Here is a 27365-nt window from a genome sequence, read left to right on the forward strand (position 1 = left end):
GCACAGTAATACCATGGTCAGTAAACCATTTACCAGTGGTTTTGGCACTGTGAGCAAACCAGACCATCACTGACTGTGGGTACTTGACACTGGACTTCAGGCATTTTGGCATTTCCTTCTCCCCAGTCTTCCTCCTGACTCTGGCACCTTGATTTCCGAATGACATGCAAAACTGAGCAACAGTCCAGTGCTGCTTCTCTGTAGCCCAGGTCAGGCGCTTCTGCCGCTGTTTCTGGTTCAAAAGTGGCTTGACCTGGGGAATGCGGCACCTGTAGCCCATTTCCTGCACACGCCTGTGCACAGTGGCTCTGGATGTTTCTACTCCAGACTCAGTCCACTTCTTCCGCAGGTCCCCCAAGGTCTGGAATCGGTCCTTCTCCACAATCTTCCTCAGGGTCCGGTCACCTCTTCTCATTGTGCAGCGTTTTTTGACACACTTTTTCCTTCCTTCTTTTGCAGGTGTTTAGAGTTAATAAGTTGATTCAGATGATTAGGTTAATAGCTCGTTTAGAGAACATTTTCATGATATGCTAATTTTTTGAGATTTTTTGTTGTGTTGTGGCTTGTTTCCATTGTGTTGTGAACTTATGTTTGCTTTTTTAATTTCATTGTGCTGTGCACTACTGGGCCACCGTAGATATCCCCTAGGTCTGAGGCCGTTAACAATTCAAAATCCAAGGCGAAGATAAGGGCAAACAGGTAAGAAACAGCAGATTGTAGGTCAAAGATTATAAAGGTAGGCAGTGTGCTAGGACAAACATCATCCTCAGTTATAGCACAAATTTTCATCCCTCTGGTCTATATGTCTGCTGCTATATGTCCTAATGAAACAACAAATACATCATTATCTACGGAAGCCCTGAACCGCATGGTAAAAAAAATAAAAAAAAATAAATAAAAACTTGGTGGGGAGGGGGAAAAAAAACGAAAACTTATCTCGTTATTTCAACATAATAAGTCATTATAACGACATAATATCTCGTTATTTCAACATAATAAGTCGTTATAACGACATAATATCTCGTTATTTCAAATTATTAAGTCGTTATAACGACATATCTCGTTATTTCAAGATATTAAGTCGTTATAACGACATAATATCTCGTTATTTCGACATAAGTCGTTATAACGACATAATATCTCATTATTTCAAGATATTAAGTCGTTATAACGACATAATATCTCGTTATTTCAAGATATTAAGTCGTTATAACGACATAATATATCGTTATTTTGACATAAGTCGTTATAACGACATAATATCTCGTTATTTCAAGATATTATGTCGTTATAACGACTTATTATCTCGTTATTTCAACATAATAACTCTTCATTATCTATCAAGTATGAAAAAGGACGTGCACTTATCAATGTCCCCAGTGGCGCAGCGCTAAAGTATTGGACCGCCAGTCTAGCTTTTACTGCGATCGCCGCGGTTTCAAATCCGCCTTTGCCGAGTTCGTTCTTCTCTAGTTTCACATCACATATCAAAAAAGGCATTTATTTTCAATAAAAATTAAAACAATGTTATAAAAGTGCAAATAACCTGCCTAATGAGTGTTTAATAACATTAAAAGTATTTATTGGGCAGGGTTAGCAGCATTACCCACTAGAGGGCAGAATAAGACAGGGAATCAATTAAAGAATGCAATAGATATGTTGAACTACTGTTACAATTTGGTGCTCCAAAATCCCAGAGGTTTATCATGGGAATTTGCGTTCATCCCAGGCTAACCTTTATTGAGGTTAAATTTATTAGACCATAGTAAATAAAACAATTTACAGTGCAAATGTCAGGGGTGTCAAACTTACAGCCCGGTGTCCAATCTGATTTGAACTATAATAAAACATAGAGATGCACTAGTCCAGGGGCCAAAAACGTTTTTAAGCGGGGTTTTTTTTATTATTATTATGGGCTTGCAAACAAACTGCTTTGTAATATTTTCCCAAAATTTCATCTGTGTATTTACGAAGTATGTAAGCAGGACTTTAACACGCTGAATACGGACACAAAGAGAACAAACCCGCCAGCAGAGGAACTACTGTACCATGCACAAGGTCACTGTTCGCGAAAAATAGGGAGAATAATATAAATATTACAGTGGGATTGATATGAATATATCTCCGAAGGCAACTGTTTTAAGAAAAGTTTTGATGGCTTTTCCTCTTATCTCCATATAAAGTAGTAATATTCATTCAGTCCGTCTGCTGATTTTGTTTTATGTAGCATAATTTCACAAAGCTAAAGTCAGACCAGACCTAGTTTTTGCTGTTAATCTTGAAATCTATTCAGTAATTTAAATTAAAAAAAACTGCTCATGCTCATGTGCATAACATCTTTGACTATGATAAAAATGCCTCTAATATCCAAATGCCTGTGTTTGCCTCTAATATCAAAGAGATATTTGTTTAAGGCCAGTTTGGCCTGTGAAAAAAAAAACAACAAATAAATTTGCTTTAAAAAAAAATCTGCAACCAGTATCAGAATCAGACGTTTTGCTTCTTATAAAAATTGAAATTGGCCATGATAAATCAAAATAGATGCTAATAAAAAATATTAAATAAAAAATAATTTTAAAAATCAAATAGTCTTTTCACTGTAAAAAAACAAAACAATGCAGTTTTCTTGCAAATTAATTTGTTGTTCATATGTTTAATATTAATGCAACTATCAGCGCACCAAGGTTATTATAAGAAGAAGGTAATTCGGCCCGCATATGGTTCATTTCTTTCCAGTCCGTCCCTCAAACTAAAATGAGTTTGACACCCCTACTGTAGATGCTATTTACACTAAGTGAAAATACCGATACATCCAATTTATACTAAATGACAATAGCAGCATTTTCACGATAGGCTATTTATACTAGGTGAAAATAGCGATATATTCTATTGACACCATGTAAAAGCAGCCTATCAGTTCTTTGCAAGAAGTGTAAATAATATTTAGATGCTGTAGGCTAGTATTGGCAGATACAATTTGTACCTCAGTATTTTTGTACAGGATGCAATAATATCATATAGAGTGATTATATTTATTAAAATTATTAAATGGATGCTGCATTATTGGGAGAATAAAACCCATCCACTTTCCACCAACCCTACTCAATGAACACTTTTAATATTATTAAACACTTGTTCACATTTTATTTCCACTTTTTGAACATTATTTTCATTTTATTGAAAATGTATATGATGAGAAAATAGGAGTGAGCTCTATTATTGGGTGAGCTCTGCAAAATGCTGATTTGACCCTGCAGCGATCGCTGTAAAAGCCAAAATCTGAAACCCTACATGCTATTGTTACGCCACTGAATACATCAAATTACAACTGTCCCTTTTTAAACTTGAGTGGCCCAACCAGACATTGGAGCTATACTGTAAAGAGTGTTTGTCAACAAGGGACGCTATTTGCACTTACTGTAAATAGACACTCCGTGTCCTATTATTTCAATATATTAGCACCTATTTTGATTTTTATATCTTTAGAAAATATTACAAAGCAGTTTGTTTGCAAGCCCAGAATAATAATAAAAAAAACCCCGCTTAAAAACGTTTTTGGCCCCTGGACTAGTGCATCTCTATGTTTTATTATAGTTCAAATCAGATTGGACACCGGGCTGTAAGTTTGACACCCCTGACATTTGCACTGTAAATTGTTTTATTTACTATGGTCTAATAAATTTAACCTCAATAAAGGTTAGCCTGGGATGAACGCAAATTCCCATGATAAACCTCTGGGATTTTGGAGCACCAAATTGTAACAGTAGTTCAACATATCTATTGCATTCTTTAATTGATTCCCTGTCTTATTCTGCCCTCTAGTGGGTAATATCGAACATGCTGCTAACCCTGCCAAATAAATACTTTTAATGTTATTAAACACTCGTTAGGCAGGTTATTTGCACTTTTATAACATTGTTTTAATTTTTATTGAAAATAAATGCCTTTTTTGATATGTGACGTGAAACTAGAGAAGAACGAACTCGGCAAAAGGCGGATTCGAAACCGCGGCGATCGCAGTAAAAGCTAGATTGGCGGTCTAACACTTTAGCGTTGCACCACTGGGGACATTGATAAGTGCACATCCTTTATCATACTTGATAGATAATGAAGAGTTATTATGTTGAAGCAACGACTTATGTCATTATAACGACTTATTATGTTGAAATAACGAGATATTATGTCGTTATAACGAGATATTATGTCGTTATAACGACTTATGTTGAAATAACGAGATATTATGTCGTTATAACGACTTAATATCTTGAAATAACGAGATATTATGTCGTTATAACGACTTATGTTGAAATAACAAGATATTATGTCGTTATAACGACTTATTATGTTGAAATAACGAGATATTATGTCGTTATAGCGACTTATGTTGAAATAACGAGATATTATGTCGTTATAACGACTTATTATGTTGAAATAACAAGATAACTTTTCGGGGGTTTTTTTCCTCCCCACCAAGATTTTTTTTTTTCACCATGATCTCAGTTTTGTATCTTTTTTTCCCTTCTGAAAAACACAACTAATTATATGAAACAATCAAATATAATAGTTTTAGTGTGGATGGTTTATGAAGTTTTTTTTTTTATATAATTTCATGGTAAACATTTTGCTTACCCTGCACGTGGATAAAATGTGGATGCAAATGCAATGTACATACTCAACTGTCCTTTTGTATGTTAAAGGCTTAGTTCACTTTGAAATGAAAATTAGCCCAAGCTGTACTCACCCTCAAGCCATCCTAGGTGTATATGCCTTTCTTCTTTCTGATTAACATAATCACAGAAATAAATATCCTGACGCATCTGAGCTTTATAATGGCAGTGATGGGGTTCAATGAGTATGAGCTGAAGAAAAGGCTTCCATCCACATCCATTCATCATGAATATGTGCTTCACATGGCCCCAGGGGGTTAATAAGGCCTTCTGAAGTGAAACGATGCATTTGTGTAAGAAAAATATCCATATTTAACAAGTTATGAAGTCTGTGCCAGTCCTGGCGCCAGGACAAACGATTTGGGGGGGTATTATTTTGCGTAAAAAAATATTAATAAATTACTAATAATAAGTAATATTTTTAATATAATAATTTAATATAATTTAATATAATAATATTTTTATAATTTACTTGATGTTATGTTTCAAATCCCAGTCATTTATTCACTGCAGAAAGTGAAACTAAAAACTCAGCAACGAGAGTTATACTTCAACATATTCTGATAACACTATTTAACCTTAATTTATAGTTAGCTAATCTTATTACAGCATGTCGGTTATGCGTGATGTGCTATAATTTATTGCGGCAAATTAAAATATTAATTTAATTCTAAAAGTAGCCTAATCATCATCATCATCATTCAGATCATTGCAGAGGGGGGCTTGAGATTGCCGGGCCTGGTATGCGCTATTTTCAGATCATTTTGCTTGTGTTGTGAACTTTTGCAGCGCGTTTCTGTATTTACGTGTTGTGAACTTTTGCAGCACGTTTTATATTTGCATGTGTTGTGAACTTTTGCAGTGCATTTTTGTATTTGGTTGTGTTGTGAACTTTTGCAGCGCATGTGTTGTGAAACTGATGAAGATGTTTTCTTTATTTGCTGGTGTTTTTTCTATTTGCATGTGTTTTCTTCATTTGCAGTGCGTTGAGCTCTCTCGGCCATATTCAGTGACCATAAGATCATTAGTCAGCTAGAAAAATTAACTCTAAAGAGGAGCATTTAGCTAAATATATGCACCATATTACATATTAATTATAATTTTGAATGTTCTTTAATAGCCTATATAATGCATGATTCAATAAATCCGTCAAGTTGACAGCCACCATTTTTAATGTTTACATTTCAAAAAATGAATTGGAGTAGAAAGAATTTTAAAGTTTAAATTTTAAAGGCCTATTATAACTTTATTTTTATAAATAAATCCTTAAGTGCAATTTAAGTTTGTATATATACAAATTGGTTCATTTTAACCTTCAATATTAATATAGTACCAACTAATTCCCATGTATATTTTACAGCATTAATTTGCCATGTACTTTAGCCTACCTGATATACAGTATATTCAAAATAACTGATATTGAATCAAAATGCATAAATATGATGACAGACTGGCAGGAAATGGTGCAAAACAGAAAACAAAACAGGGTGATATTGTCACACATTGATAAGCTTCATCTTTCCATTGTTAATAATAGTTGCAACTTGCACTCTTAAACGTGCATTGAAAATTGGCAGCTGATAAAACCTATGCTCCAGGGACATGGGAAGGGGTTTTAACACCCTTTTATAGTCAACTGTCTGCTGGATACCTGTGTAATGAATAATTAGACTCACCTGTAGTTGAATTCTTGTTAAATTAGACATTTGTAGTCTAAAATTTAGCTATGCTCCAGAGACTTTCAGAGGGATGTACTCATTTTTGCATCACCCTAATTTGAGTAAAACTGAAAATTTTGTTCTCCAGGTTATATTATTAACCTTACTTTCATGTTATAAGTTAAACAGATGTTATATAAAACTGTCAACATTTTGGAAATTGAGATATTGATGTTATTTAATGTTATTTTTCAAAGAGGGTGTACTCATTTACGTTGAGCACTGATATACAGTGGGTACGGAAAGTATTCAGACCCCCTTAAATTTTTCACTTTTTGTTATATTGCAGCCATTTGCTAAAATCATTTAAGTTCATTTTTTTTCCTCATTAATGTACACACAGCACCCCATATTGACAGAAAAACACAGAGTTGTTAACATTTTTGCAGATTTATTAAAAAAGAAATATATATATATACACACATATATACACACACACCGATCAGGCATAACATTAGGCTTGTTTGAGATGCACCCAGCAGAGAGTAGGCGGCTGCAGTGAGGGGAGGAGTGAAAAAAGTGCAGGCAAGACAGACAGTTCTCTGTTCTCGTAGTGGATCAGAACCTATGGGATCAAAGGCGGATATCGCGGGATTCACACTCGTGCGCTGTGTTGCTGATAAACTGGATGTAATTTAAGTTCGAAATCAAAAGTATTCCAAGGAAGGAACAGTGGTGAACCGGCAACAGGGTCATGGGAGGCCAAGGCTCATTGATGAACGTGGGGAGCGAAGGTTGGCCCGTGTGGTCCGATCCAACAGACGAGCGACTGTAGCTCAAATTGCTCAAAAGGTTAATGGTGGTTCTGATAGAAAGATATCAGAATACACAGTGCATCACAGTTTGTTGCGTATAGGGCTGCATAGCCGCAGACCAGTCAGGGTGCCCATGCTGACCCCTGTTATTCCCTGGTGGCTATGGCCTCTTTCAGCAGGATAATGCTCCCTGCCACAAAGCAAAAATGGTTCAGGAGCACAACAATGAGTTTGAGGTGTTGACTTGGCCTCCAAATTCCCCAGATCTCAATCCAATTGAGCATCTATGGGATGTGCTGAACAAAACAAGTCTGATCCATGGAGGCCCCATCTTGCAACTTACAGAACTTAAAGGATCTGCTGCTAACATCTTGGTGCCAGATACCACAGCACACCTTCAGGGGTCTAGTGGAGTCCATGTATCAATGGGTCAGGGCTGTTTTGGCAGCTAAAAGGGGACCAACACATTATTAGGAAGGTGGTCATAATGTTATGCCTGATAGGTGTGTATATATTGCAAATTATTATTATATTATTGCAATTACATTGCAAAGAAGTAGAGATCTCCAAACTGCGTGCAACACTTCATTCATGATAGAGGTGGGGCGGAATTATAAGGATTGACTGACAGTTTGAGGATCCAATGGAGTTACGAAGTTTTGTCCCAAGCTGTTTAAAATCCTTTTCATTTATTAAATATTTGTAAAACCCCACAAACAGGCCTAAAGTGTGACCAATATCATTGTTTTTTTAAAAATAAAATAAAACAAAAATGAAGAAATATAGAGATACAAGGTTTCCGCCTGACACCGATGATATATTCTTAATGGTGCAGCATTTATTAAGTTGGCTTGAAAAAGCCAACTTACTGTAATGCTATTTAAACTTCGTATTATTATTATTCTGAGACTAAAATTATCAACTCTAACTCCTCCTACAGCTTTAACTCTACAAACTTTCCCATTCCCATTGACTTTCATTGACGGAATGTTCAAATGAGCCAAGACATTCAAACTCCAACTGTCAACATTCAAATTTAAACTACGGAAGCCCATTAGACTCAAAAACTCAATTAGACTCAAGTGCCATTCTATGTACTATTTCTAATCCATTGAAACTCATTCAAACTCAAAATCTATCTATCTATCTATATAAACTTATCTATCTATCTATCTAAACTCATAAACTCATCTATCTATCTATCTATCTATCTATCTATAAAACTAAGTCTATCTATATAAGTTACAAGATGGCGCCGCGCATGGCAGCCACAGTGCTTAGCTCTTCAGTGTTTGTTCTGTTTTTGTTAGTTTTTCCTGTTTTCTGTTTTTCAAACACCATCAGTTTTACCAGGGATGAACTGCTGAACATTCGGCAGTACACACCACAAAATCTTTTACCGGATTTCGATTATTCAGACGTTTTGTTGAATGTTGTAGTCAGCGGAGCGGCAGCGCTGTTTAGACGCTTCAGGACGCGCAGACGGGGGAAGCGCGTCGGCGCCCTCGTGAAGCTCAGACAGCGCGGATTAAGAACGCCACTGCCTAGCATCCATCTGGCGAATCTCCGCTCTCTGCCCAACAAAACGGACGAACTCCTTCTGCTCTCCCGGACAAATAAGGATTTCTCGAACTCGGCTGCTCTGTGCTTCACGGAAACCTGGCTGAACGACCCCATTCCGGACAGCGTGTTAAGTCTGCCGGGCTTTCTGCTGTTTAGATCAGATCGCGACGCAGAATCAACGGGGAAATCGCGCAGCGGCGGGACGTGCTTTTACATCAACGAAAGGTGGTGTTCAGATGTAACGGTGTTAAAGAAGATGTGCTGTCCAGAACTTGAAACACTCTTCATTAACTGCAAACCGTTCTATTCACCGTGGGAGTTTTGCTCGTTCATTCTGATGAGCGTCTACATTCCTCCGCAAGCGCACGTGAGCTCGGCTTTACAGTTACTCGCTGATATGATCACAGAGAGCGAGCAACAACACCCGGACTCTGTTCTAATCATTCTCGGGGACTTTAATAAAGCGATTCTCTCACGTGAACTGCCCAAATACAGACAGCATGTTACCTGTCCCACCAGAGACAGTAATATACTCGACCATTGTTACACAGCAATAAAGGATGCATATCACTCTGTCCCACGGGCAGCTTTGGGGCTCTCTGATCACTGTTTAGTTCATCTCATACCAACCTACAGGCAGAAACTGAAATCAGCTAAACCTGTAGCAAGGACTGTAAAGAGATGGACCACCGAAACAGAGCGGGCTTTACAAGCCTGTTTCGAATGGACTGATTGGAGTGGTTTTGAAGCTGCTGCCACCGATCTGGACGAGCTCACAGAGACTGTTATATCATATATCAGTTTCTGTGAGGATCTGTGCATTCCTACAAAGACTCATTTATCTTACAACAACAACAAACCCTGGTTCACTGCAAAACTCAGCCAGCTCCGTCAGGCCAAAGAAGATGCTCGCAGAAAAGGGGACAGAGTCTTGTACAAACAGGCCAAATACACACTGGAAAAGGAGATCAGAGTGGCAAAGAGGAATTATTCTGATAAACTTCGGAATCAGTTCTCTTCTAATGACACAGCTTCAGTGTGGAAAGGTCTGAAAGTTATCACCAACTACAAGACACCATCCCCCAGCTCTGTGGAGAATCAACAACTGGCAGACGATCTGAATGGGTTTTATTGCAGGTTTGAAAAATCACCATTCACACCTCCATCAACCCCCCTCTCCCCCACACCTGCAATTCAGTTCAGTGAAGATGACGTGCGCCAGGTCTTCAGAAAGAACAAGAGAAGAAAGGCACCAGGCCCAGACAGCGTTTCACCAGCCTGTCTGAAAACCTGTGCTGACCAGCTGGCCCCCATCTTCACACAGATCTTCAACAGATCACTGGAGCTGTGCGAAGTCCCCTCATGCTTCAAACGCTCCACCATCATCCCCATCCCAAAGAAACCCAAAATCACTGGACTAAATGACTACAGACCTGTGGCTCTAATGTCTGTGGCCATGAAGTCATTTGAAAGACTGGTTCTGGCTTTTCTGAAGGACATCACTGGACTCTTACTGGACCCCCTGCAGTTTGCTTACCGAGCAAACAGGTCTATGGATGATGCAGTCAATATGGGACTGCATTATGTTCTCCAGCATCTGGACAGACCAGCTTGTGGAGCTTCTGTCACTAAAACAAATTCCTAGTATGTGTAAACAACATACCTGGCAATAAAGCTCTTTCTGATTCTGATTCTGATAAACTCATCTATCTATCTATCTATCTATCTATCTATCTATCTATCTATCTATCTATCTATCTATCTATCTATCAAACTAAATCTATCTATCTATCTATCTATCTATCTATCTATCAAACTCATCTATCTATCTAAACTCATAAACTCATCTATCTATCTATATAAACTTATCTATATATCTATATAAACTCTATCTATCTATCTATCTATCTGTCCTCGTAAACTCATCTATCTATCTATCTATCTATCAAACTCATCTATCTATCTAAACTCATAAACTCATCTATCTATCTATATAAACTTATCTATATATCTATATAAACTCTATCTATATATCTATATAAACTCTATCTATCTATCTATCTATCTATGTTTCCTCGTAAACTCATCTATCTATCTATCTATCTATCTATCTATCTATCGCAACCACCCAGAACAACTTAGCAACCACACAGCAACCAAACCATCATGGCAACTGCATAGCAACCACATAAATCACCCTGGCAACATCCTAGCAACCACCCTGAGTACGCTAGCAACCGCATAGCAACACCTTAGCAACCACCCCGAGTAGCCTAGCAACCGCATAGCAACACCTTAGCAACCACCAAGAGGATGTTAGCAACCGCATAGCAACACCTTAGCAACCACCTAGAGGTCCCTAGCAACCACATAGCAACACCCTAGCAACCACCCCGAGTACCTTAGCAACCGCATAGCAACACCTTAGCAACCACCCAGAGTACCTTAGCAACCGCATAGCAACACCCTAGCAACCACCCAGAGTACCCTAGCAACCGCATAGCAACACCATAGCAACCACCCAGAGTACCCTAGTAACCACATAGCAACACCTTAGCAACCACCCAGAGTACCCTAGCAACCGCATAGCAACACTCTAGCAACCACCCCGAATACTCTAGCAACACCTTAGCAACCACCCTGAGTACCCTAGCATCCACATAACACCCTAGCAACCTAACCTAGCAATCTAAACTCATTCTGGACGTGTTTGAGCGCAATCAGTCATAAGTATCAATTTAACCTAGCAATCTAAACTCATTCTGGACGCGTTTGAGCGCGATCAGTCATAAGTATCAATTTACATTCATAATCGGCCTTACAATCGTTAAGTGTGTGCGCGGCTTTAAAGCTTACAGCTTCCGTATGTCGACCGCCCCCAGACCTTTCTGAGGTGCGCGTCTGACCGTTTCTATAGAAACCGGTGCTTCTAAGAGCCGCTGCTGTGACGTGATGACTTTAGCAGTCAGCGATTGGCTCTTATTTAGAAGGCGGGACATATTCCGCCATATTGCGCAATACACTTTCTCCCATTCAAAAACGAGTGACACGTCATATGTTAGATAGTAACCGTGGAAACAGGCATTGACAGCTGCGTGATGTCTAGTGGCACGCGGTTTCATCCAACACTATGGAACATGGCAAGCAAACTTGGAATAAGAATTGGAGCGAGGATCAACATCAGCATGGCGTTTACGAAATGCAACAGCTTTGCGACTAACACACTCTGACTCCGCTCTAGCACATTAATGGACAGGTGAGCAAAAGTACACGAGACGAATTAATGTTATGTAGCTCAACACCATAGATGGCTCAATATCATGCTGTTGATCTTGCTTATGGTCAACAGACTACTAGATAGCAGTCTACAACTTTTAACACTCGAATGCAGTTTAATATGATAGTGTAACGTTAGACCAAGTGAAACAGCGATGCGTTACCTCAGTTTAATTCATAAAATAAACTTACCTGTATGAGTAGTATTTACGCACTTGCAAGTACTACTTCAGTAGAATGAATTGACTCATTCCTATTCCTGGAAGTGCAGGCTGGGACTCGCGTGTGGCACTGAAATCAGTCTCTCGTTGGCAATCGCGCCCGCAATTCCACGCAGAGATTGTGCCTTTAGCACAGGTAAATTAAATTCATTTAATACAGTATAGACTATGCAGTATCATTTTATATTAGGTAATCATTTCCTGGATCTGAATACTTACCTGAAATATGTAAAACACCATTTATTTCATTTAAATCACCCTAAATGTTCTAGAATTAGGGTACTTTCCGAAAAGGGTTATTCAAATAATCTGTTAAATTTGTCATATCACAATATATGACGTTAGTCTCAGAAAGATAACGCAATATCTATGGAATGAAATCGTCTGTCCCTTTTTTGCACAAAGAAAATCTGGTGCACGTGCATGAAGCTGAGCACATAGGACATAGACGGAGACTTTAACTGCAGTATAACTGTTTATAAGCAGTATGCAAACGACATAGCCTTATTACCACGCAGGACATAAATAATCATGTTTCTGCCTCTAACGTTACAAGGGAAGTCACTCGACACTATGCGCCATGCATACCCAAGCAACAAAGCGTGTCGTTCTTTCTGCTGTTAGACGACGAGTCCAACTCCGCTTTCAAGCGGATCATTACGACATGCTATGAATGTAACAATGCGAACGAGCACCGTTCCATCTCAAATAAATGCGTGCGACTGCACTGTACGGCTCTGCTGATGTATGTAGAGAGCAAAAGAATATGATTATACACCCAACGACATCAAAATGCATAAAACGATGAAAATACTTATCACTGAGATGAGGTGGCTGTTCTAGTGATGACGAGAGAATATTAAAGATTGCTTTGATGATAGCTAGGCCCTTTGATGATACTGCTGAAACGATATTCGAAAATAGAATCCGCGGGTGGACCTGCACACTTCTTAAATTTAGAGACGGCGAATACGATCACTCTCATAGCGCGACCGCTTCAATGAACGTTCAAAATGATAGGCTAACATGAACTTAAATGACGCTGCAGCATTATATCCAGTGGCGGAGCCAGGATTTTTTCATAGGGGTGGCCAGGCAGGGGCCAGCAACCAGTCCGGGGTGGCACAGAAGTATTCATTATTTCAACATAAAAATGAGTCTGACTATAATGTACTTGACTTTGCAATTTAGATAGTGAATTAGATCATGGAATGCTGAGTGAATTTGACATTTTTTTTCTTTTTTTTTTTTTAGTTTTTAATCATTCCTCACTTGCAGCCATATTAATAAAGGGGCTCACACTATAGCTAAATCTCAACTTGTTCAGTCAGTTCTGGTACTCAAAACTCCCAATAGCTTGTTCTCCATTGTTGTATCTCCATGGATGAGACATGCAGATAACTACATACTGTACTTCAAAGATTATTCAACCTTCATTGAATTTTATGTATAATCAATGAACTTAAACAATTCTCAGTTTGTCTGTTTCAAAAAGTAACCAAAAAAGTAAACACTAAATGTTTAACTTTCTATATTGTCAAAATAAATAACTGCAACAGTTCTATCATACCCAAATTAAACTCAGTACAAAGAAGAAGAAAAAAGTGTTCTCTTCTGAATTCCCATTTGCTGATGAGGAAGCGGAAATCAACAGCACATATGCCAAAATTTAAAATTATTAGTCTATGCATTTAAATGTGATACATTTTTGTTTGTACTTTATAAATTAACAAAATTAGCATCTTCTAGTACAAATGCACAGTTCTCACATTTATTTATGCATAAAAAAATTACATATCAGCTTGTGCCTATTGTGATCTCACATAGCAGAATATTTTAGTCCAGAGACATTTGGCATTTTATATATAATAGGCCTACATACATGCATGCACAGTTTTAACGCAGCTTTAATCGCCTTTTTGGTTATTTCATGACTTAATAGACAACAGAACTACGACGTTGCATGCTCGTAGTTTCTTTTGCGCTTTATTTATAGTGAGTAATATACAGCGCGCCATATTTGCGCGTGATTGAAAAGTGCGCGGTCTTGCGACCCACCAGTTGAGAAACATTTATGTAAGTTATATATAATGTTCGCTGTTCACTGTTGTTCTTCTGAAGCTTATTCGGTACATGAATCATTTCCGCGCGCGTTTGACTTGCGCCTGGCGCTGAGGCGAAGTGTGCGCGTCTGAAAAGTCTCCCGTTTTTTATGGTCTTAACGAGACGGTTCTGCGTTTAGTCCTTGTCAACAAAAAAGTAGACAGAAACAGCAGTTTTGAGCGGGGTGGCCAAAGGGGTGGCCAAGCTTAGGCCAAGGGTGGCCACGGCCACCCCTGGCCACCCCCTGGCTCCGCCCCTGATTATATCCCATCTAAAATAAAAATTTTCACATTGTAGTACATCGGACTACCGCTAACATTGTCTGTGTGAATATTAAGATAATCACAATTATAGGCCTGTACTAGTGATGGGACGGTTGATACCGGGGCTCCGATGCTCCGACGCAGTTTTCAAAGCACTATTGTATCACACACTGTACCGATGCTTGTATCGAAATGACAATACCACGTGATTGATGACGTTTGAAGCTTCAAACGTCATGCAGTATCGGAAAATCGGGACAGCTGGTTTGAAAAAATTGGCGCTTCACCTGATACATAAAAGGAAAATGCATTTAATCATGTTTTATTGCTGGGGTCTTGGAGACCCGAACAGAATATAAAGGTTAAACATCTCATCCAAAATTATCAACTATGATCACATCATTGTATATTTTATATTATTGATCAATATGTGAATCCGTTGAATAGGCTACACATGACAGGAGTTGTGGTCTCATTGTTACAAATTAATTTAGATGAGATTAGTTTAGATCAGATAGAACTGTATTGATCCAAGACAAAAGTGATTCCGTACGTCACAGACTTCCGAAGCTTTGTCTGGTCACATGCTTTTTCAAACCGTAGATCTGCTCCCTGATTTGTTAGATATGGTGGAGAAAACAAGTCTGACCACCAGATGTCACTAATGTGTACTGTGTTAAAAGCTTGGAGTAATGAACCTTTTTTTGACACAATTTGATGAAAGTCTCAAACGCTTCAGAAAGCCTCGGTTTCCCATCACTAGCCTGTACATGCGTCGTGAGGAATGTCAACTGCGAACTGAACGCCGGCGATGGTATCTGCGAACACGATAGTGGGTGGGAACAGAACTTACATACTCAGGTGACGTGTAATGATTGGTTAGAAAATGAGCAATGACATGCATTAGAGTCTTCCGGGTAGAACTTCCGCTAAACGCTCCCATTTCTGATTTTATTTAAAGATCTACTTGTTTTTAGTTCTATCCTACAAAAGCTTCATAAAACATTTTCCAGAAGACAAAATAAAAACAATTTACCCTCCAACCATCCTGTGTAAATGTTTATACCCCCTGAATTTCAATGCATTGTTTCCTTCTGGAGTATCAGTAAATGTTTTCACCATTTGTAACAGTTGGGTATGAGAAGAGTCCCAAACATGGGACTTATCATAAAGAAAATAATAAAAAACAGTCGTAAATTAATGACACACAGTACTGAGAATAAATGAAGTGTATGTAAACTTTTGAACTGCTTAATTTGTGTAAAGGCAGATATTATATAGTGTGGACTATATGTAAACATTTTCATAATAATACATTTTTGTTGCAGTGCTAAATAAAAAAACTATTTTTGATCTCACTTATTTATTTATTTTTTAAATGATATTTTGCAGATTCTGAAAGGTGCATGTAATCACATTCAATAATAGGCTACTCTTCAACAAATATATTATCTATCAAAAATGCTGATAGAATATTTTAGAGCTGAACATAACTGAGCAAAACTATTTTATATTTTACTAGAACAGTTACATCTATTTTTTTTTTTTTTTTTTTTTTTAAGTTTTAAATTTTTTCATTTTCGAGATATTTCATGACTTGGAAATTAAAATTAACAATTGCTTAGAAAAAGGATGTGGATGAGGACATGAATGCTTTTTACAAAGTGAAATCTTCTAGTTATGGCAATTCTAGCATGGTGTGAGCACCTGAAGTGCTGTGCGTGTCTGTGAGGAAGAACTCTAAAAGTATGATATATTGATATGATGTTGATATATTTTTTACATTTTGTGTGCGATCACAAAAAAACAAGTATCCTAGGTATGTTGGAGAGGCACAAGAGAAATCTGAGAAATTTCTTCAGCTCATACTCGTACTCGCATTTACACTGCAAGTCTTAATGCAAAGATCCGATCTTTTGACCATATCCGATTTTTTTTGCCCGCCTGTTTACATTTACTTTAGACACAAATGGAATCCGATATCTGTGTTTACATTAATTCCCGCCCAAATTGATTGTCGGTGATCGCTTTACTACGCACATTTTACTACACACACTTTACTACCACATTGCCATGATTATTTGCCAACATGGACAGGTTAATAGCTGTCATGGATGTTTTGCAGCGCGAAATCTGACGGATATATCTGAACGAATATAGACTGAAAAAAGGTAATTTTGACGTCGTGCAAACCTAGTGTGTAAGATTCGTTGGCAGGGAAAAAAAATAAAATAAAGATTAGTTTGCAGCCCTGATAGAATACTATATTTCCCCTCATTCTATGAGAAGAAGCCACATCAGGTCACAGAAATAAGTTGTCAAACACTCGACTAATGCTATGTGACATGCTAATGATTTCATAAAAATTAACAGTTTGCATTCTAACAGTTTGCTTTGTACAATTCAGTTTAACAGCATTTAGATAAAGAGGACAAACTTTATCATTCAACTGCGCACATCCATTTTAGACACTTGCGTTTAGACCATCCATGCAATAAATGCACATCTTTGAATGAGCGGTGGTTTTCTAGCTGCACAGGTATTGTCAATAGTAGCCTATAACCCATTACAGGGGTGGCCAAAATTACAATCAGAAGCACAGCTCACTTACTTTTAATGAAGATATAGAAATGGTAGCCATACTGATTCAACAAAGAATTAGGCGGCAAAGCACAGTTCAACCCTTAATTGCATATGCTGGGGCATCACCCTAGTAGTTTGAAAAGTGCCGGGTCTAAAGCCAGCTCGCTTTGACATAAGCTTAAAATGTTTTACACCTTATTTAGCGTCTTCACTTGTGATCCAATCAACCAAAACAGATCTTAATACTTGGTGTAAACAGGGCCATACTTCTGTTTAGACACAATATGGAGCATACCCTCTCCATATCCATTCAAAGTACTGTGGCACACTGAATTCTGTTTGTGATGATAATGCATATAAACATAGGTATATATGAATTCAAGGGTGAAAGTTCAACATTTCAGAATCATGTTTGGACTCAGGGGTTCAGCACTAAGCTAATTCTGAAGTTGTTTGGAAAGTGAATAATGCATTGATAAAAACAAAATGACACTTATAAAGCTGTGAATTTTTAGACATTAGGCTGCAAATAAGAGTGGTCCATACTGATCCCAACAGCTAATCATGTCACTGAAATAGGAAAGTGCCAATTTTCAAATCCCTCCTGCTTAAAAAGGATACGTTTCTCTTTGAAAACCAAGAGGCTTTAAAGTCTGAAACTGTACAGTTTGAAACTGTAAAAAAACTAAAACTGAAGCTCAGAAGCTAACAGAAACAAACAAACCAACAAAAAAGAATTCTGAAAGAAGGGAAGTTTGGAAGTTCTACAACATTAACACAAACAACGACAACAAGCATAGGCCTTCACAAGCAAACCTTCTTCCAAGGCTTTTCCATCTGCAAGTTCCAGACTGTCAGGACCATTACCAAGGTACCTTCATCTGCATGTTCCAGACTACGAGTACCTTCTCAGTGCTCCAGAAGTTCAGAATCATCCAGCTCTTCGTGTTCAAGGATGTTTACAACCAGTGGAAGCCCAGCACCACCAGCGGAAATTGTCGGCCACCACTGGGATCACCACTTGACCAAGCAAAATGTAAATATCATTTTACCAAACCGCTTTCCAGAGACTTAGTGTGTATTGTCAGTATGTGATTTTGCATAGCTGATGTCAGTTAATAAACAATCATTCAGTTAATTTGTTGAATTCAGAATAAAGTGATTCACCTTATTAGTTTTAGTTTATCTTTCCTTGAGATAACTCTGCCATATTAACATCCAACTTAATCACCTGCATTTATCAATCTTATGAACTTTTTTTCATTATCCATTCATGGCACTCATTTAGTAGTTGTGTTATTTTTGTACTCCCTCCAATTTACATAACACTTATTTATTCAATCACCTATGACTGTTCTTTTACTGTTAAGGTGAAATTCCTTAGCTGGCGCCCTGAGGTAAAGGTGGTCATCTGACATTTTCACAGGGTTTAGAATGGCAATAACTCAGGGTTAAGCACAGTGTGAATGGCCCTAAACAGTATAAAAAATAAATAAATAAAGTCATTAAAATATTATTCATTAAAATTAGAAAACATTTGGAACACCCTGTATGTGCCATTTACTCAATCTGCAACTAGAATGATGTTACTTAATAGTAACAAGGATTTTTTTTTATTTTTTATTTTTTAATCTGTGACTTAACCACTAATGCACATAATTATTTTAAAACATTTATTCAAAGTACTGACAAGAAAGCAGAAAAATTCTAAATCTTCTTAAAAAAAAAAAAAAATTCACAGAATCACAGACACAACAAACGAAAACACGTGCAAGTTCCACATAAACACGTATTGACAGGAAAACAGCTTAATTTAAAAAAAAAAGGAAAAAAAAAACAGGAAATACATGACTACATTAATAGTAAGCAGTAAGCAATCTACGATATTTTGTCAAGTACAAGCTGATTCAATGGCATTTCATTATTTATGACAGTGTTTCACATTAACACAGGGCCTGTCCCATGCCATTTCTGTCCATATTAGACATAAATGGTCATTTGGTCATTTATCAGAAATCATGAGTCAATGTGCTGTAATCTGTACATATGTTAGCATAATTTCCAGAGAAAACAAATATTAGTATCTACGTCGCTTGTTATTCAGCCCATCAAAGTTGCTCCCAACTGGACTTCCTCTCCCAAAGCCACTTTGGCCAACCACACCTGGAACAGGACCTGCCCCAACCACCATGGGCGAATGCTGCTGCTGCTGAGGGGAGTCAACACCAGTCCGCCCACCCACGGGAGAACCCATCGGAAGAGCTCCTCCTTCAGAAAACCGCTCATTATGCTGGATTAAAAATAGGTAGGGCATGTTTGTAGCAAGCAAATGTTAAATGCAAAAATACCATTTTACATTAACCATACAACATTTAGTTGTTGCAGAAATAAGAAGTCCAAAAATGAGCAAAAAATAAATGTTTTTAGGGTAACACTTTCTATAAAGCCTGTATTTATAATGCATTATAAGAGTATTCTTAAAGCATTATGCCTTATAAACAACCTTATAATATGCTGTATCATCTGATTGAATAATAGACACAATACAATATAATACTTAGCTATTTGTGATTATATCTTTCAAGAGTATGATGTATTATAATACCAGATGAAGCCTGCATTCATAATGTATCATAATGGTATTCTTAATGCATCATAATGCCTTATAAAGAGCTTATAATGTGTTGCATCATCTAATGAATATTCATAACAGTAATAATACTTACCTCTCTGTGGTTATAACTATTAAGATTATGATGATTTATAACACACAATGAACATAATTTTATCCACTTAAGTTATAGAGTAATATATATCCCATAGTTTCATATTTTACTTTCCCAAGTCTCATTTTGACATTGTAAGATCTGCACAGTATAATACTACATCTTATGAGTGGGCTTCTACTGCTTAAAGAAACTTCTAAAAAAACATCTAAAAAGCTTTATAATGTGGTAATAATATTTATACATGGTCTTTGTCTGCTTTAAGTAACAAAAGTTTGGTATTCTTATAAACATTCATAAAATATAATGAATGGGTTATAAGACATTTCCCTTAGGGTAAAATCAAAGTTGTGTGGAAAACACAAAACCTACTTTTTTGTACGTTTAGGTAAATGCTGAAACATACAATATGGATGTGTTGACAACATTTGATCATAGAATTATTACATTTTTACACCTAAAACGTCAAAGTCAGCTGAATAATTTTCCCTTTTACCATTTATAAACATACTGTATTTTAGATCCCCAAACCCTACCCAAACCTAAACCATTTTATACAGAATATAAGAATACAATGTAATGGACAGAAGTGTGTAGTAAAATGACAATTTTAGAAACAATATAGCATTAAAAAGATATTTTGAGCCGCTAGTCCCACTCCTACCTCTAAACATACCCATAACCATTTCTTAAAAATATACAGTTATAAAGAAAAGCATAATAGACAGACAATTGTAATCATGATAATTTATTTATTGCAAAAATGTCAAAAGCGATACCAAAAGTAGTTCAAATGATGATGTGATGGTTTTGTATGTTTTGGTGTATTTTATGGTTGTCCAAACAAAATAAATATTACATGACAATGTTTAAGTGATTACAGAAATGTTATTTATGTTAAGGTTTTAAAGTGTAGGCCTGTTTAACATTATGTAATCCTTAAAAACAAGTGCAGCACAAGTCACGAACAGAGTGAATGCTATTTCATATTAGTAGAATGAATAAACTACATTTAATATATGCGACTGAAAATAACTATATGCCTTCAATAGAGTCAAAACATTATGGCCACGATGTTAATATTCGTAAATAAAAATGTTTACACATTTGTACATCTTGTTCATTCGTAAGTAGTGTACATTTTATCACTGTCAATATGTAAATAATTAGTGAAAGTAAATGTAAGTGTGGTAGAACAACACTATGTAAAAATTAATATTTAGAAGTGTTATAACGCAAGTAAGTTTACGTGCAGTATTTTTTTTTGTTGATTTTACATATTCTCTAAGTATTGCAATAAAAAAAAAGCTCAAAGCATTCATTGATATCTTATGGATGTTTATAAGAATACCTAACTTTTGTTACTTTACTTAAAGCAGACAAAGACCACTTATAAATATTATTACTACATTATAAAGCTTTTTGGATGTTTATAAGAAGACTTAGTTTTTGTCACCATAAGCAGTAAAATTCCACCCATAATTAATATATTAAACTATGGGATATATATATAATCCATTATAACAAGTAGATACAATAATGTTTATTTTGTGTTATGAATCATAATATTCTTAATAGTTAACTACAAATAGGTAAGTATTATTACTGCTGTTATGATTATTCTTGAGATGATACAATACATTGTAATATACCCTATGTATAATATAAATACCCTTATGATGTTTTATAAATTCAGGGTTCATCTGGTGTTATAATGAATCATACTCTTTAAGTGCCCCTATTATGGATTTTTGAAATTTACCTTTCATGTAAATGTGTAACATAGCTCTAAGTGAATGAAAACATCCTGCAAAGTTTTAAATCTGAAAACGCAATGTATATAAAGTTATTGTCTCTCAAAAGAGAGAGTCGAACCTGAGTCAATTAAATGAGTCATTTGTAAAATGAATCCCAAGCCGTTTCGTTGTGACGTTGAGAGATGAAATATTAGCTTATTGCCCGCCCTGTTACTGCGCAAGCAGACACCAGGGAAACCTTGAAACCCCTCAAACACTGCCAATACATGAAGAATCTGTGGTTAAAGTTCATCTTTACAACGATACCACAGCAGTATAACCCGAACCTTGTGCTGTGTTCCCCTCATTCAACTGACGACTGCTTCTTCAACCTATATGCACTCAATGAGGAATTTGCAAGCCGGTTGTTACTGAAGGATGGGTCAGTACCCAGTTTATTCGGACCAGCTTTTTCCTCCTCGAATTACAACCTGTAAGTATGATTAATAATTGTTGCTGTTATGTTCTCTGTAGCATGCACAATATGTATTTAGTTGTGTGTTTTGTGTACGCCGCACAGCCTAAAACACACATAAAACCTATTTCCTCTTTGAGTGTTTATTTTCAGAACAGAGCGGAGCACCATCATTATTATAATACAATGTAAGTGATGCAATCACTGTATACTGTACTCCATGTTAACCAGCAGAAGTCATCTGACTAATCACAGCAGATTAGTGTCATGCAAAGGAGGGGTTTGGAAAAATGAATCGTTGAGCGACTCGTTTAGGAGTTGTTAAGCAAATAAGGTAAAAATAAATGCATATTATAAGACAATGAAAGTGTTTTTTTGACCTTGCATGTATGTAAACCTGTTGTTGGAGACTCCCAAAACAAAAATTGGATCCTTTCAAATGCCATAATATGGACACTATAAAAGTTATAACAACAAATAGCTAAGTATTATAATGTATTGTAACTACTGGAACAAGAAGAATACCAAAATATGCACAAAGAGAGAGATACCTTAATTTTGGTATATCTTGGAAACATCCTACACTGGTACTTTCACATTTAAAATTTTATTACTTTATTTTTTGGAACTTTCCAGAGATTTTTAGTAACTATACGAGCTTCCGGTGCGACAGCCATACACATTCGACTTACGTCTAAAAAGCATTAACTTCCGTAACATAGTACACAATTCCATGACGTTCTACGCTATGCCATGACATACTACGCTATGTCCTACGTTATAATGCATAGTACGTCATGCCATTGTGTACTACGTTGCAGAAGTTAACACTTTTTAGGCGCAAGTTCAATGCATATGGCTGTCTTGCCGGAAGCTTGTTATTTTACTTTATAAAGTTTTAAATAAGGATATTTGTCTTACACAAATGCATCGATTCACTTCAGAAGGCCTTTATTAACCCCCGGAGCCGCATGTAGTACATTTTATGATCAATCAATGGACTTTTTCTCATTTCATCCTCCATTCACTCCCTTGAGGGACAATGCTCAAGTGACAATACTATAGAAATGAAAATTAGTTGTACTTTAGAGTAGACAATGTGCAGCTTGTATAGCAGTACAGATTTACTGTCCTCTGAAAATAACTCTGAAAACATACAGCCATTATTATCTATATAACTGGCAACAAAAGTGAGTACACCGTAAGTGAACATGTCAAAACTGTCCAAAGTGTCAATATTTTGAGTGAGCACCACTGTTATTTAGCACTGCCTTAATCCTCCTGGGCATGGAATTCACCAGAGCTGAACAGGTTGTTGCTGGGATCCTCTTCCACTTCTCCATAATGACATCACGGAGCAGCTGGATGTTAGACACATGGCACTTCTCCACCTTCTGCTTGAGGATGCCCCACAGGTGCTCAATAGGGTTCAGGTCTGGAGACATACTTGGCCACTCCATCACCTTCACCTTAAGCTTCCTCAGCAAGGCAGTTGTCATCTTGGTGGTGTGTTTGTGGTCATTATCATGCCGTTCAGCCCAGTTTCTGAAGGGAGGGCATCATGTTCTGCTTCAGAATGTCACAGTACATGTTGGAATCCATGATTCCCTCAATGAAGCAGAGCTCTGCAGTACCAGCAGCACTCATGCAGCCCCAGACCATGATGCTACCACCACCATGCTTGACTGTAGGCAAGACACAATTTTCTTGGTACTCCTCACCAGGGCGTCGCCACACATGCTGGACACCATCTGAACCAAACAAGTTTATCTTAATCTCATCAGACCACAGGACATGGTTCCAATAATTTATGCTCTTGGACAGGTTGTCTTCAGCAAACTGTTTGCGGGCTTTCTTGTGAGCCAGCTTCAGAAGAGGCTTCCTTCTGGGAAGGATGACAGCCATGCAAACCAACTTGTTGCAGTGTGCGGCGTATGGTCTGAGCACTGACAAGCTGACCTCCCGCTTCTGCAATCACTAAAGCTATGTTGGCAGCACTCATGCATCTGTTTTTTTGAAGCCAGCTTCTGCACCTGACGCACAGCACAAGGTCTCAACTTCTTTGGCCTGTTTCGAGTGGAACCCGTCTTGGAAAACCTCTCTCTATGACCCTGGCCACTGTGCTGTAACTCAGTTTCATGGTGTTACTGATCTTCTTATAGCCTAGGCCATCTTTGTGGAGAGCAACAATTCTAATTCTCAAATCCTCAGAGAGTTCTTCACCATGGGGTGCCATGTTGAACATCAGTATGAGAGAATTGTACTCAAAGCACCAAATTTTAACTGCTCTAATACAAGATCCACACATTTGTATGGTCCTGTCAAGCAGATTAAAAACATGAACATGATGAATAGGACATGTGGCTTTGCATGGTTAAACAACATACAACTGTTATCACTTAGGGTGTACTCACTTTTGTTGCCAGCAATTTTGACAATAATGGCTGTATGTTAAGTTATTTTCAGAGGACAGTAAAAGCTATACAAGCAGCACATTGACTACTCTAAAATATATCCAAGTTTCATTTCTATAGTATTGTCCCTTGAGAAGATATACTAAAATGGTTGCTGAAATGTGAGGGGTGTACTCAATTTTGTGAGATACAGTATATTATATATATATATATATATATATATATATATATATATATATATGATCTAAAAACATGTACCTCGTGTACAAATATGCCTCTGTGTTTAAATAAATTCAATTATAATTAAAATTATCTTAAGGATAAAAAAAAAAACTCTATCACAGCTAATGCTGTAAGCTTACTTACTTACGCATTACCTTTACTTACGCATTACTATCATATTAAAAGGTTACAATTAACAACAGAGCCCAAATTATTAAATACAGTTGCTATTTATTTTTATATATAATAATCAACACTCAAAAAAAAAGTAACAAATTGCACATAAGGCAGGTTTTGCCTGAACTTCTAAATAATTATAAAGTTAATTTTCTACTCCAATTCATTTTTGAAATATTATCATTTACACAGTTATTGTCAGAACTTGTTCTCTTTCAGTCGGTCACTCTCAATGTCTTGTCGAATCAGACCGACTAATTGGGATCTCTCTTAGGACCAATCCTAGGGACCAATCTTCTTTGAGTGTAAACAAAATGAGCCAATGCACATGCGGTGACATGCGATTATTGCATTCAGCTGCTCTGCCTCGCTGTGCGGGTAATGAGCAGCAGGTGCAAGTGCACATCAGCTTTTCGCTTTGGAGCCGAGCTGTTCGTTCTCTGAATGCTCTTCTGTGTGTTGGCGAGACAGCATCTCAGCAGTGGCCACATTACTTAAACAGACTTAAACAGCTGTTTGCCCAGCTACAGAGAGTGAGCGCCTTCAATGAGCTGCTTATCATTCAGCTGTGAGTGAGCACACTGAATAGGCTGCACTTTTTCCTTGTCAGTGTTGTGTTGGCCGGTTCCCGTGTGCTTACACACTTTAAAAGGAGCTTTTTCCCTAAAAGAGCTTAAACGGGTGTGAGTTTGAATTTTTAAAAAAGATGACATTCCACTCAATGTCAATCGATGACGGATGGACAATCGCTGTCTCACGTGTCTGGGCATTAAGAATGCTGTGATGGCGCTCATGGATAAGTAATGTTCCCACTGTGGGGACATGGCCATCTCAGAGTTGCGGTCATGGCTCCAATACCTCAAGAGAGGTGGGGTTCCCGTGCCTCTGCCACAATCTAGTTCTTAGGGATATTTCAGGCAGTCGTATTGATGACCTGAGGATCACGGTGAGGAACCAACCATTGGTTCTTCGCGCCTCTTGCAGTCCGCAGTCAGTCAGACTCTGAGTTGATGGCTATTCTTGCCCGGGTCGCCAAGAAGGTCGGGCTCGTGTGGAATTCTCCACTATGTCCCGAGCCTTCCCGGTTGGACGATTGGTTTTGCCTTTCTTCCCGAAAATGCATAAGGATCTTACCAGGTTGTGGACAGCACCTTTTACTGCCAGAAACCGGCCTCGGCCTGCTCGTTGGCGAGGAGGCCCACCTGCGTCTGCCCCCGCTCCCACGCAGCAGCAGCCTCCACCCAAGCAGCGTCATAGAGCCAGGAGTGGGCAGGCCGGTAAACCAGGCAGTAAACGCAAGAGCAAGAGGCCCTGAGATGGGTGACCCCGGAATGGAGGAAACAGATCTTCAGGAGATGGTGACCGCACCACTTCTTCCTCTATCTCTGGGTCCAAAGAGGACACGGAGAGCAGTGGGTGGCGAAGAGCCTCACCACTCTCATCCTCCTCTTTTGTCACCAGAAGGCAGCAGTGGACGGTTCAAGAGCAAGAACAAGTCTACTCACCAGGGCTTAAAAACGAAAAAAATAAAATTTAATCCGTTCACTCCGAGCAGAATCAATATTTTAACATTTCTGTTCTTGTGTTCATTCTGTATTATTAAAGTTCCGAAACCAGCTTGATTAGAAAAATACCGGAAAATAACATTATTTAAAATAACTTTTTTTTTTGCATGTAGCCTACTTTATAATAATAATAATAATAATACATACAACATTTTTACATACATATATGTATGTAAAATATATACATATATGTATATATATATATATATATATATATATATATATATATATATATATATATATATATATATATATATATACAGTACAGTCCAAAAGCTTGGAACCACTAAGATTTTTAATGTTTTTAAAAGAAGTTTCGTCTGCTCACCAAGGCTACATTTATTTAATTAAAAATACAGTAAAAACAGTAATATTGTGAAATATTATTACAATTTAAAATAACTGTTTTCTATTTGAATATATTTCACAAAGTAATTTATTCCTGTGATGGCAAAGCTGAATTTTCAGCATCATTACTCCAGTCTTCAGTGTCACATGATCCTTCAGAAATCATTCTAATATGCTGATCTGCTGCTCAAGAAACATTTAATGTGTACAATTGTACAAAATATTTGTGTACAATATTTTTTTCAGGATTATTTGATGAATAGAAAGTTCAAAAGAACAGTGTTTATCTGAAATCTAATCTTTTGTAACATTATAAATGTCTTTACTGCCACTTTTGATTGATTTAATGCATCCTTGCTGAATAAAAGTATTCATTTCTTTAATTTCTTTTCAAAAAAATAAAAATAAAAATTCTTACTGACCCCAAACTTTTTGAACGGTAGTGTATAATGCTACAGAAGCTTTGTATTTCAGATAAATGCTGTTCTTTTGAACTTTCTATTCATCAAGGAATCCTGAAAAAAAAAGTACACAACTGTTTTCAACATTGAAA

General features: G+C 37.2%; 1 protein-coding gene across 1 annotated transcript in view; it reads right to left on the reverse strand.

The window, feature by feature from the left end:
- Positions 1–18808: 18808 nt before the first annotated feature.
- Positions 18809–27365, reverse strand: part of pspc1 (paraspeckle component 1) — a 76941-nt gene continuing 68384 nt past the window's right edge. Inside the window, exon 9 of the mRNA XM_048181453.1 lies at positions 18809–19439. Coding sequence (XP_048037410.1) covers positions 19227–19439 — 213 coding nt within the window. The 3' untranslated portion in view covers positions 18809–19226. The remainder of the gene's footprint in view (positions 19440–27365) is intronic.

Source organism: Megalobrama amblycephala, linkage group LG2 (genome assembly GCF_018812025.1).
Source record: "Megalobrama amblycephala isolate DHTTF-2021 linkage group LG2, ASM1881202v1, whole genome shotgun sequence".
In the NCBI taxonomy this organism is placed as follows: domain Eukaryota; kingdom Metazoa; phylum Chordata; class Actinopteri; order Cypriniformes; family Xenocyprididae; genus Megalobrama; species Megalobrama amblycephala.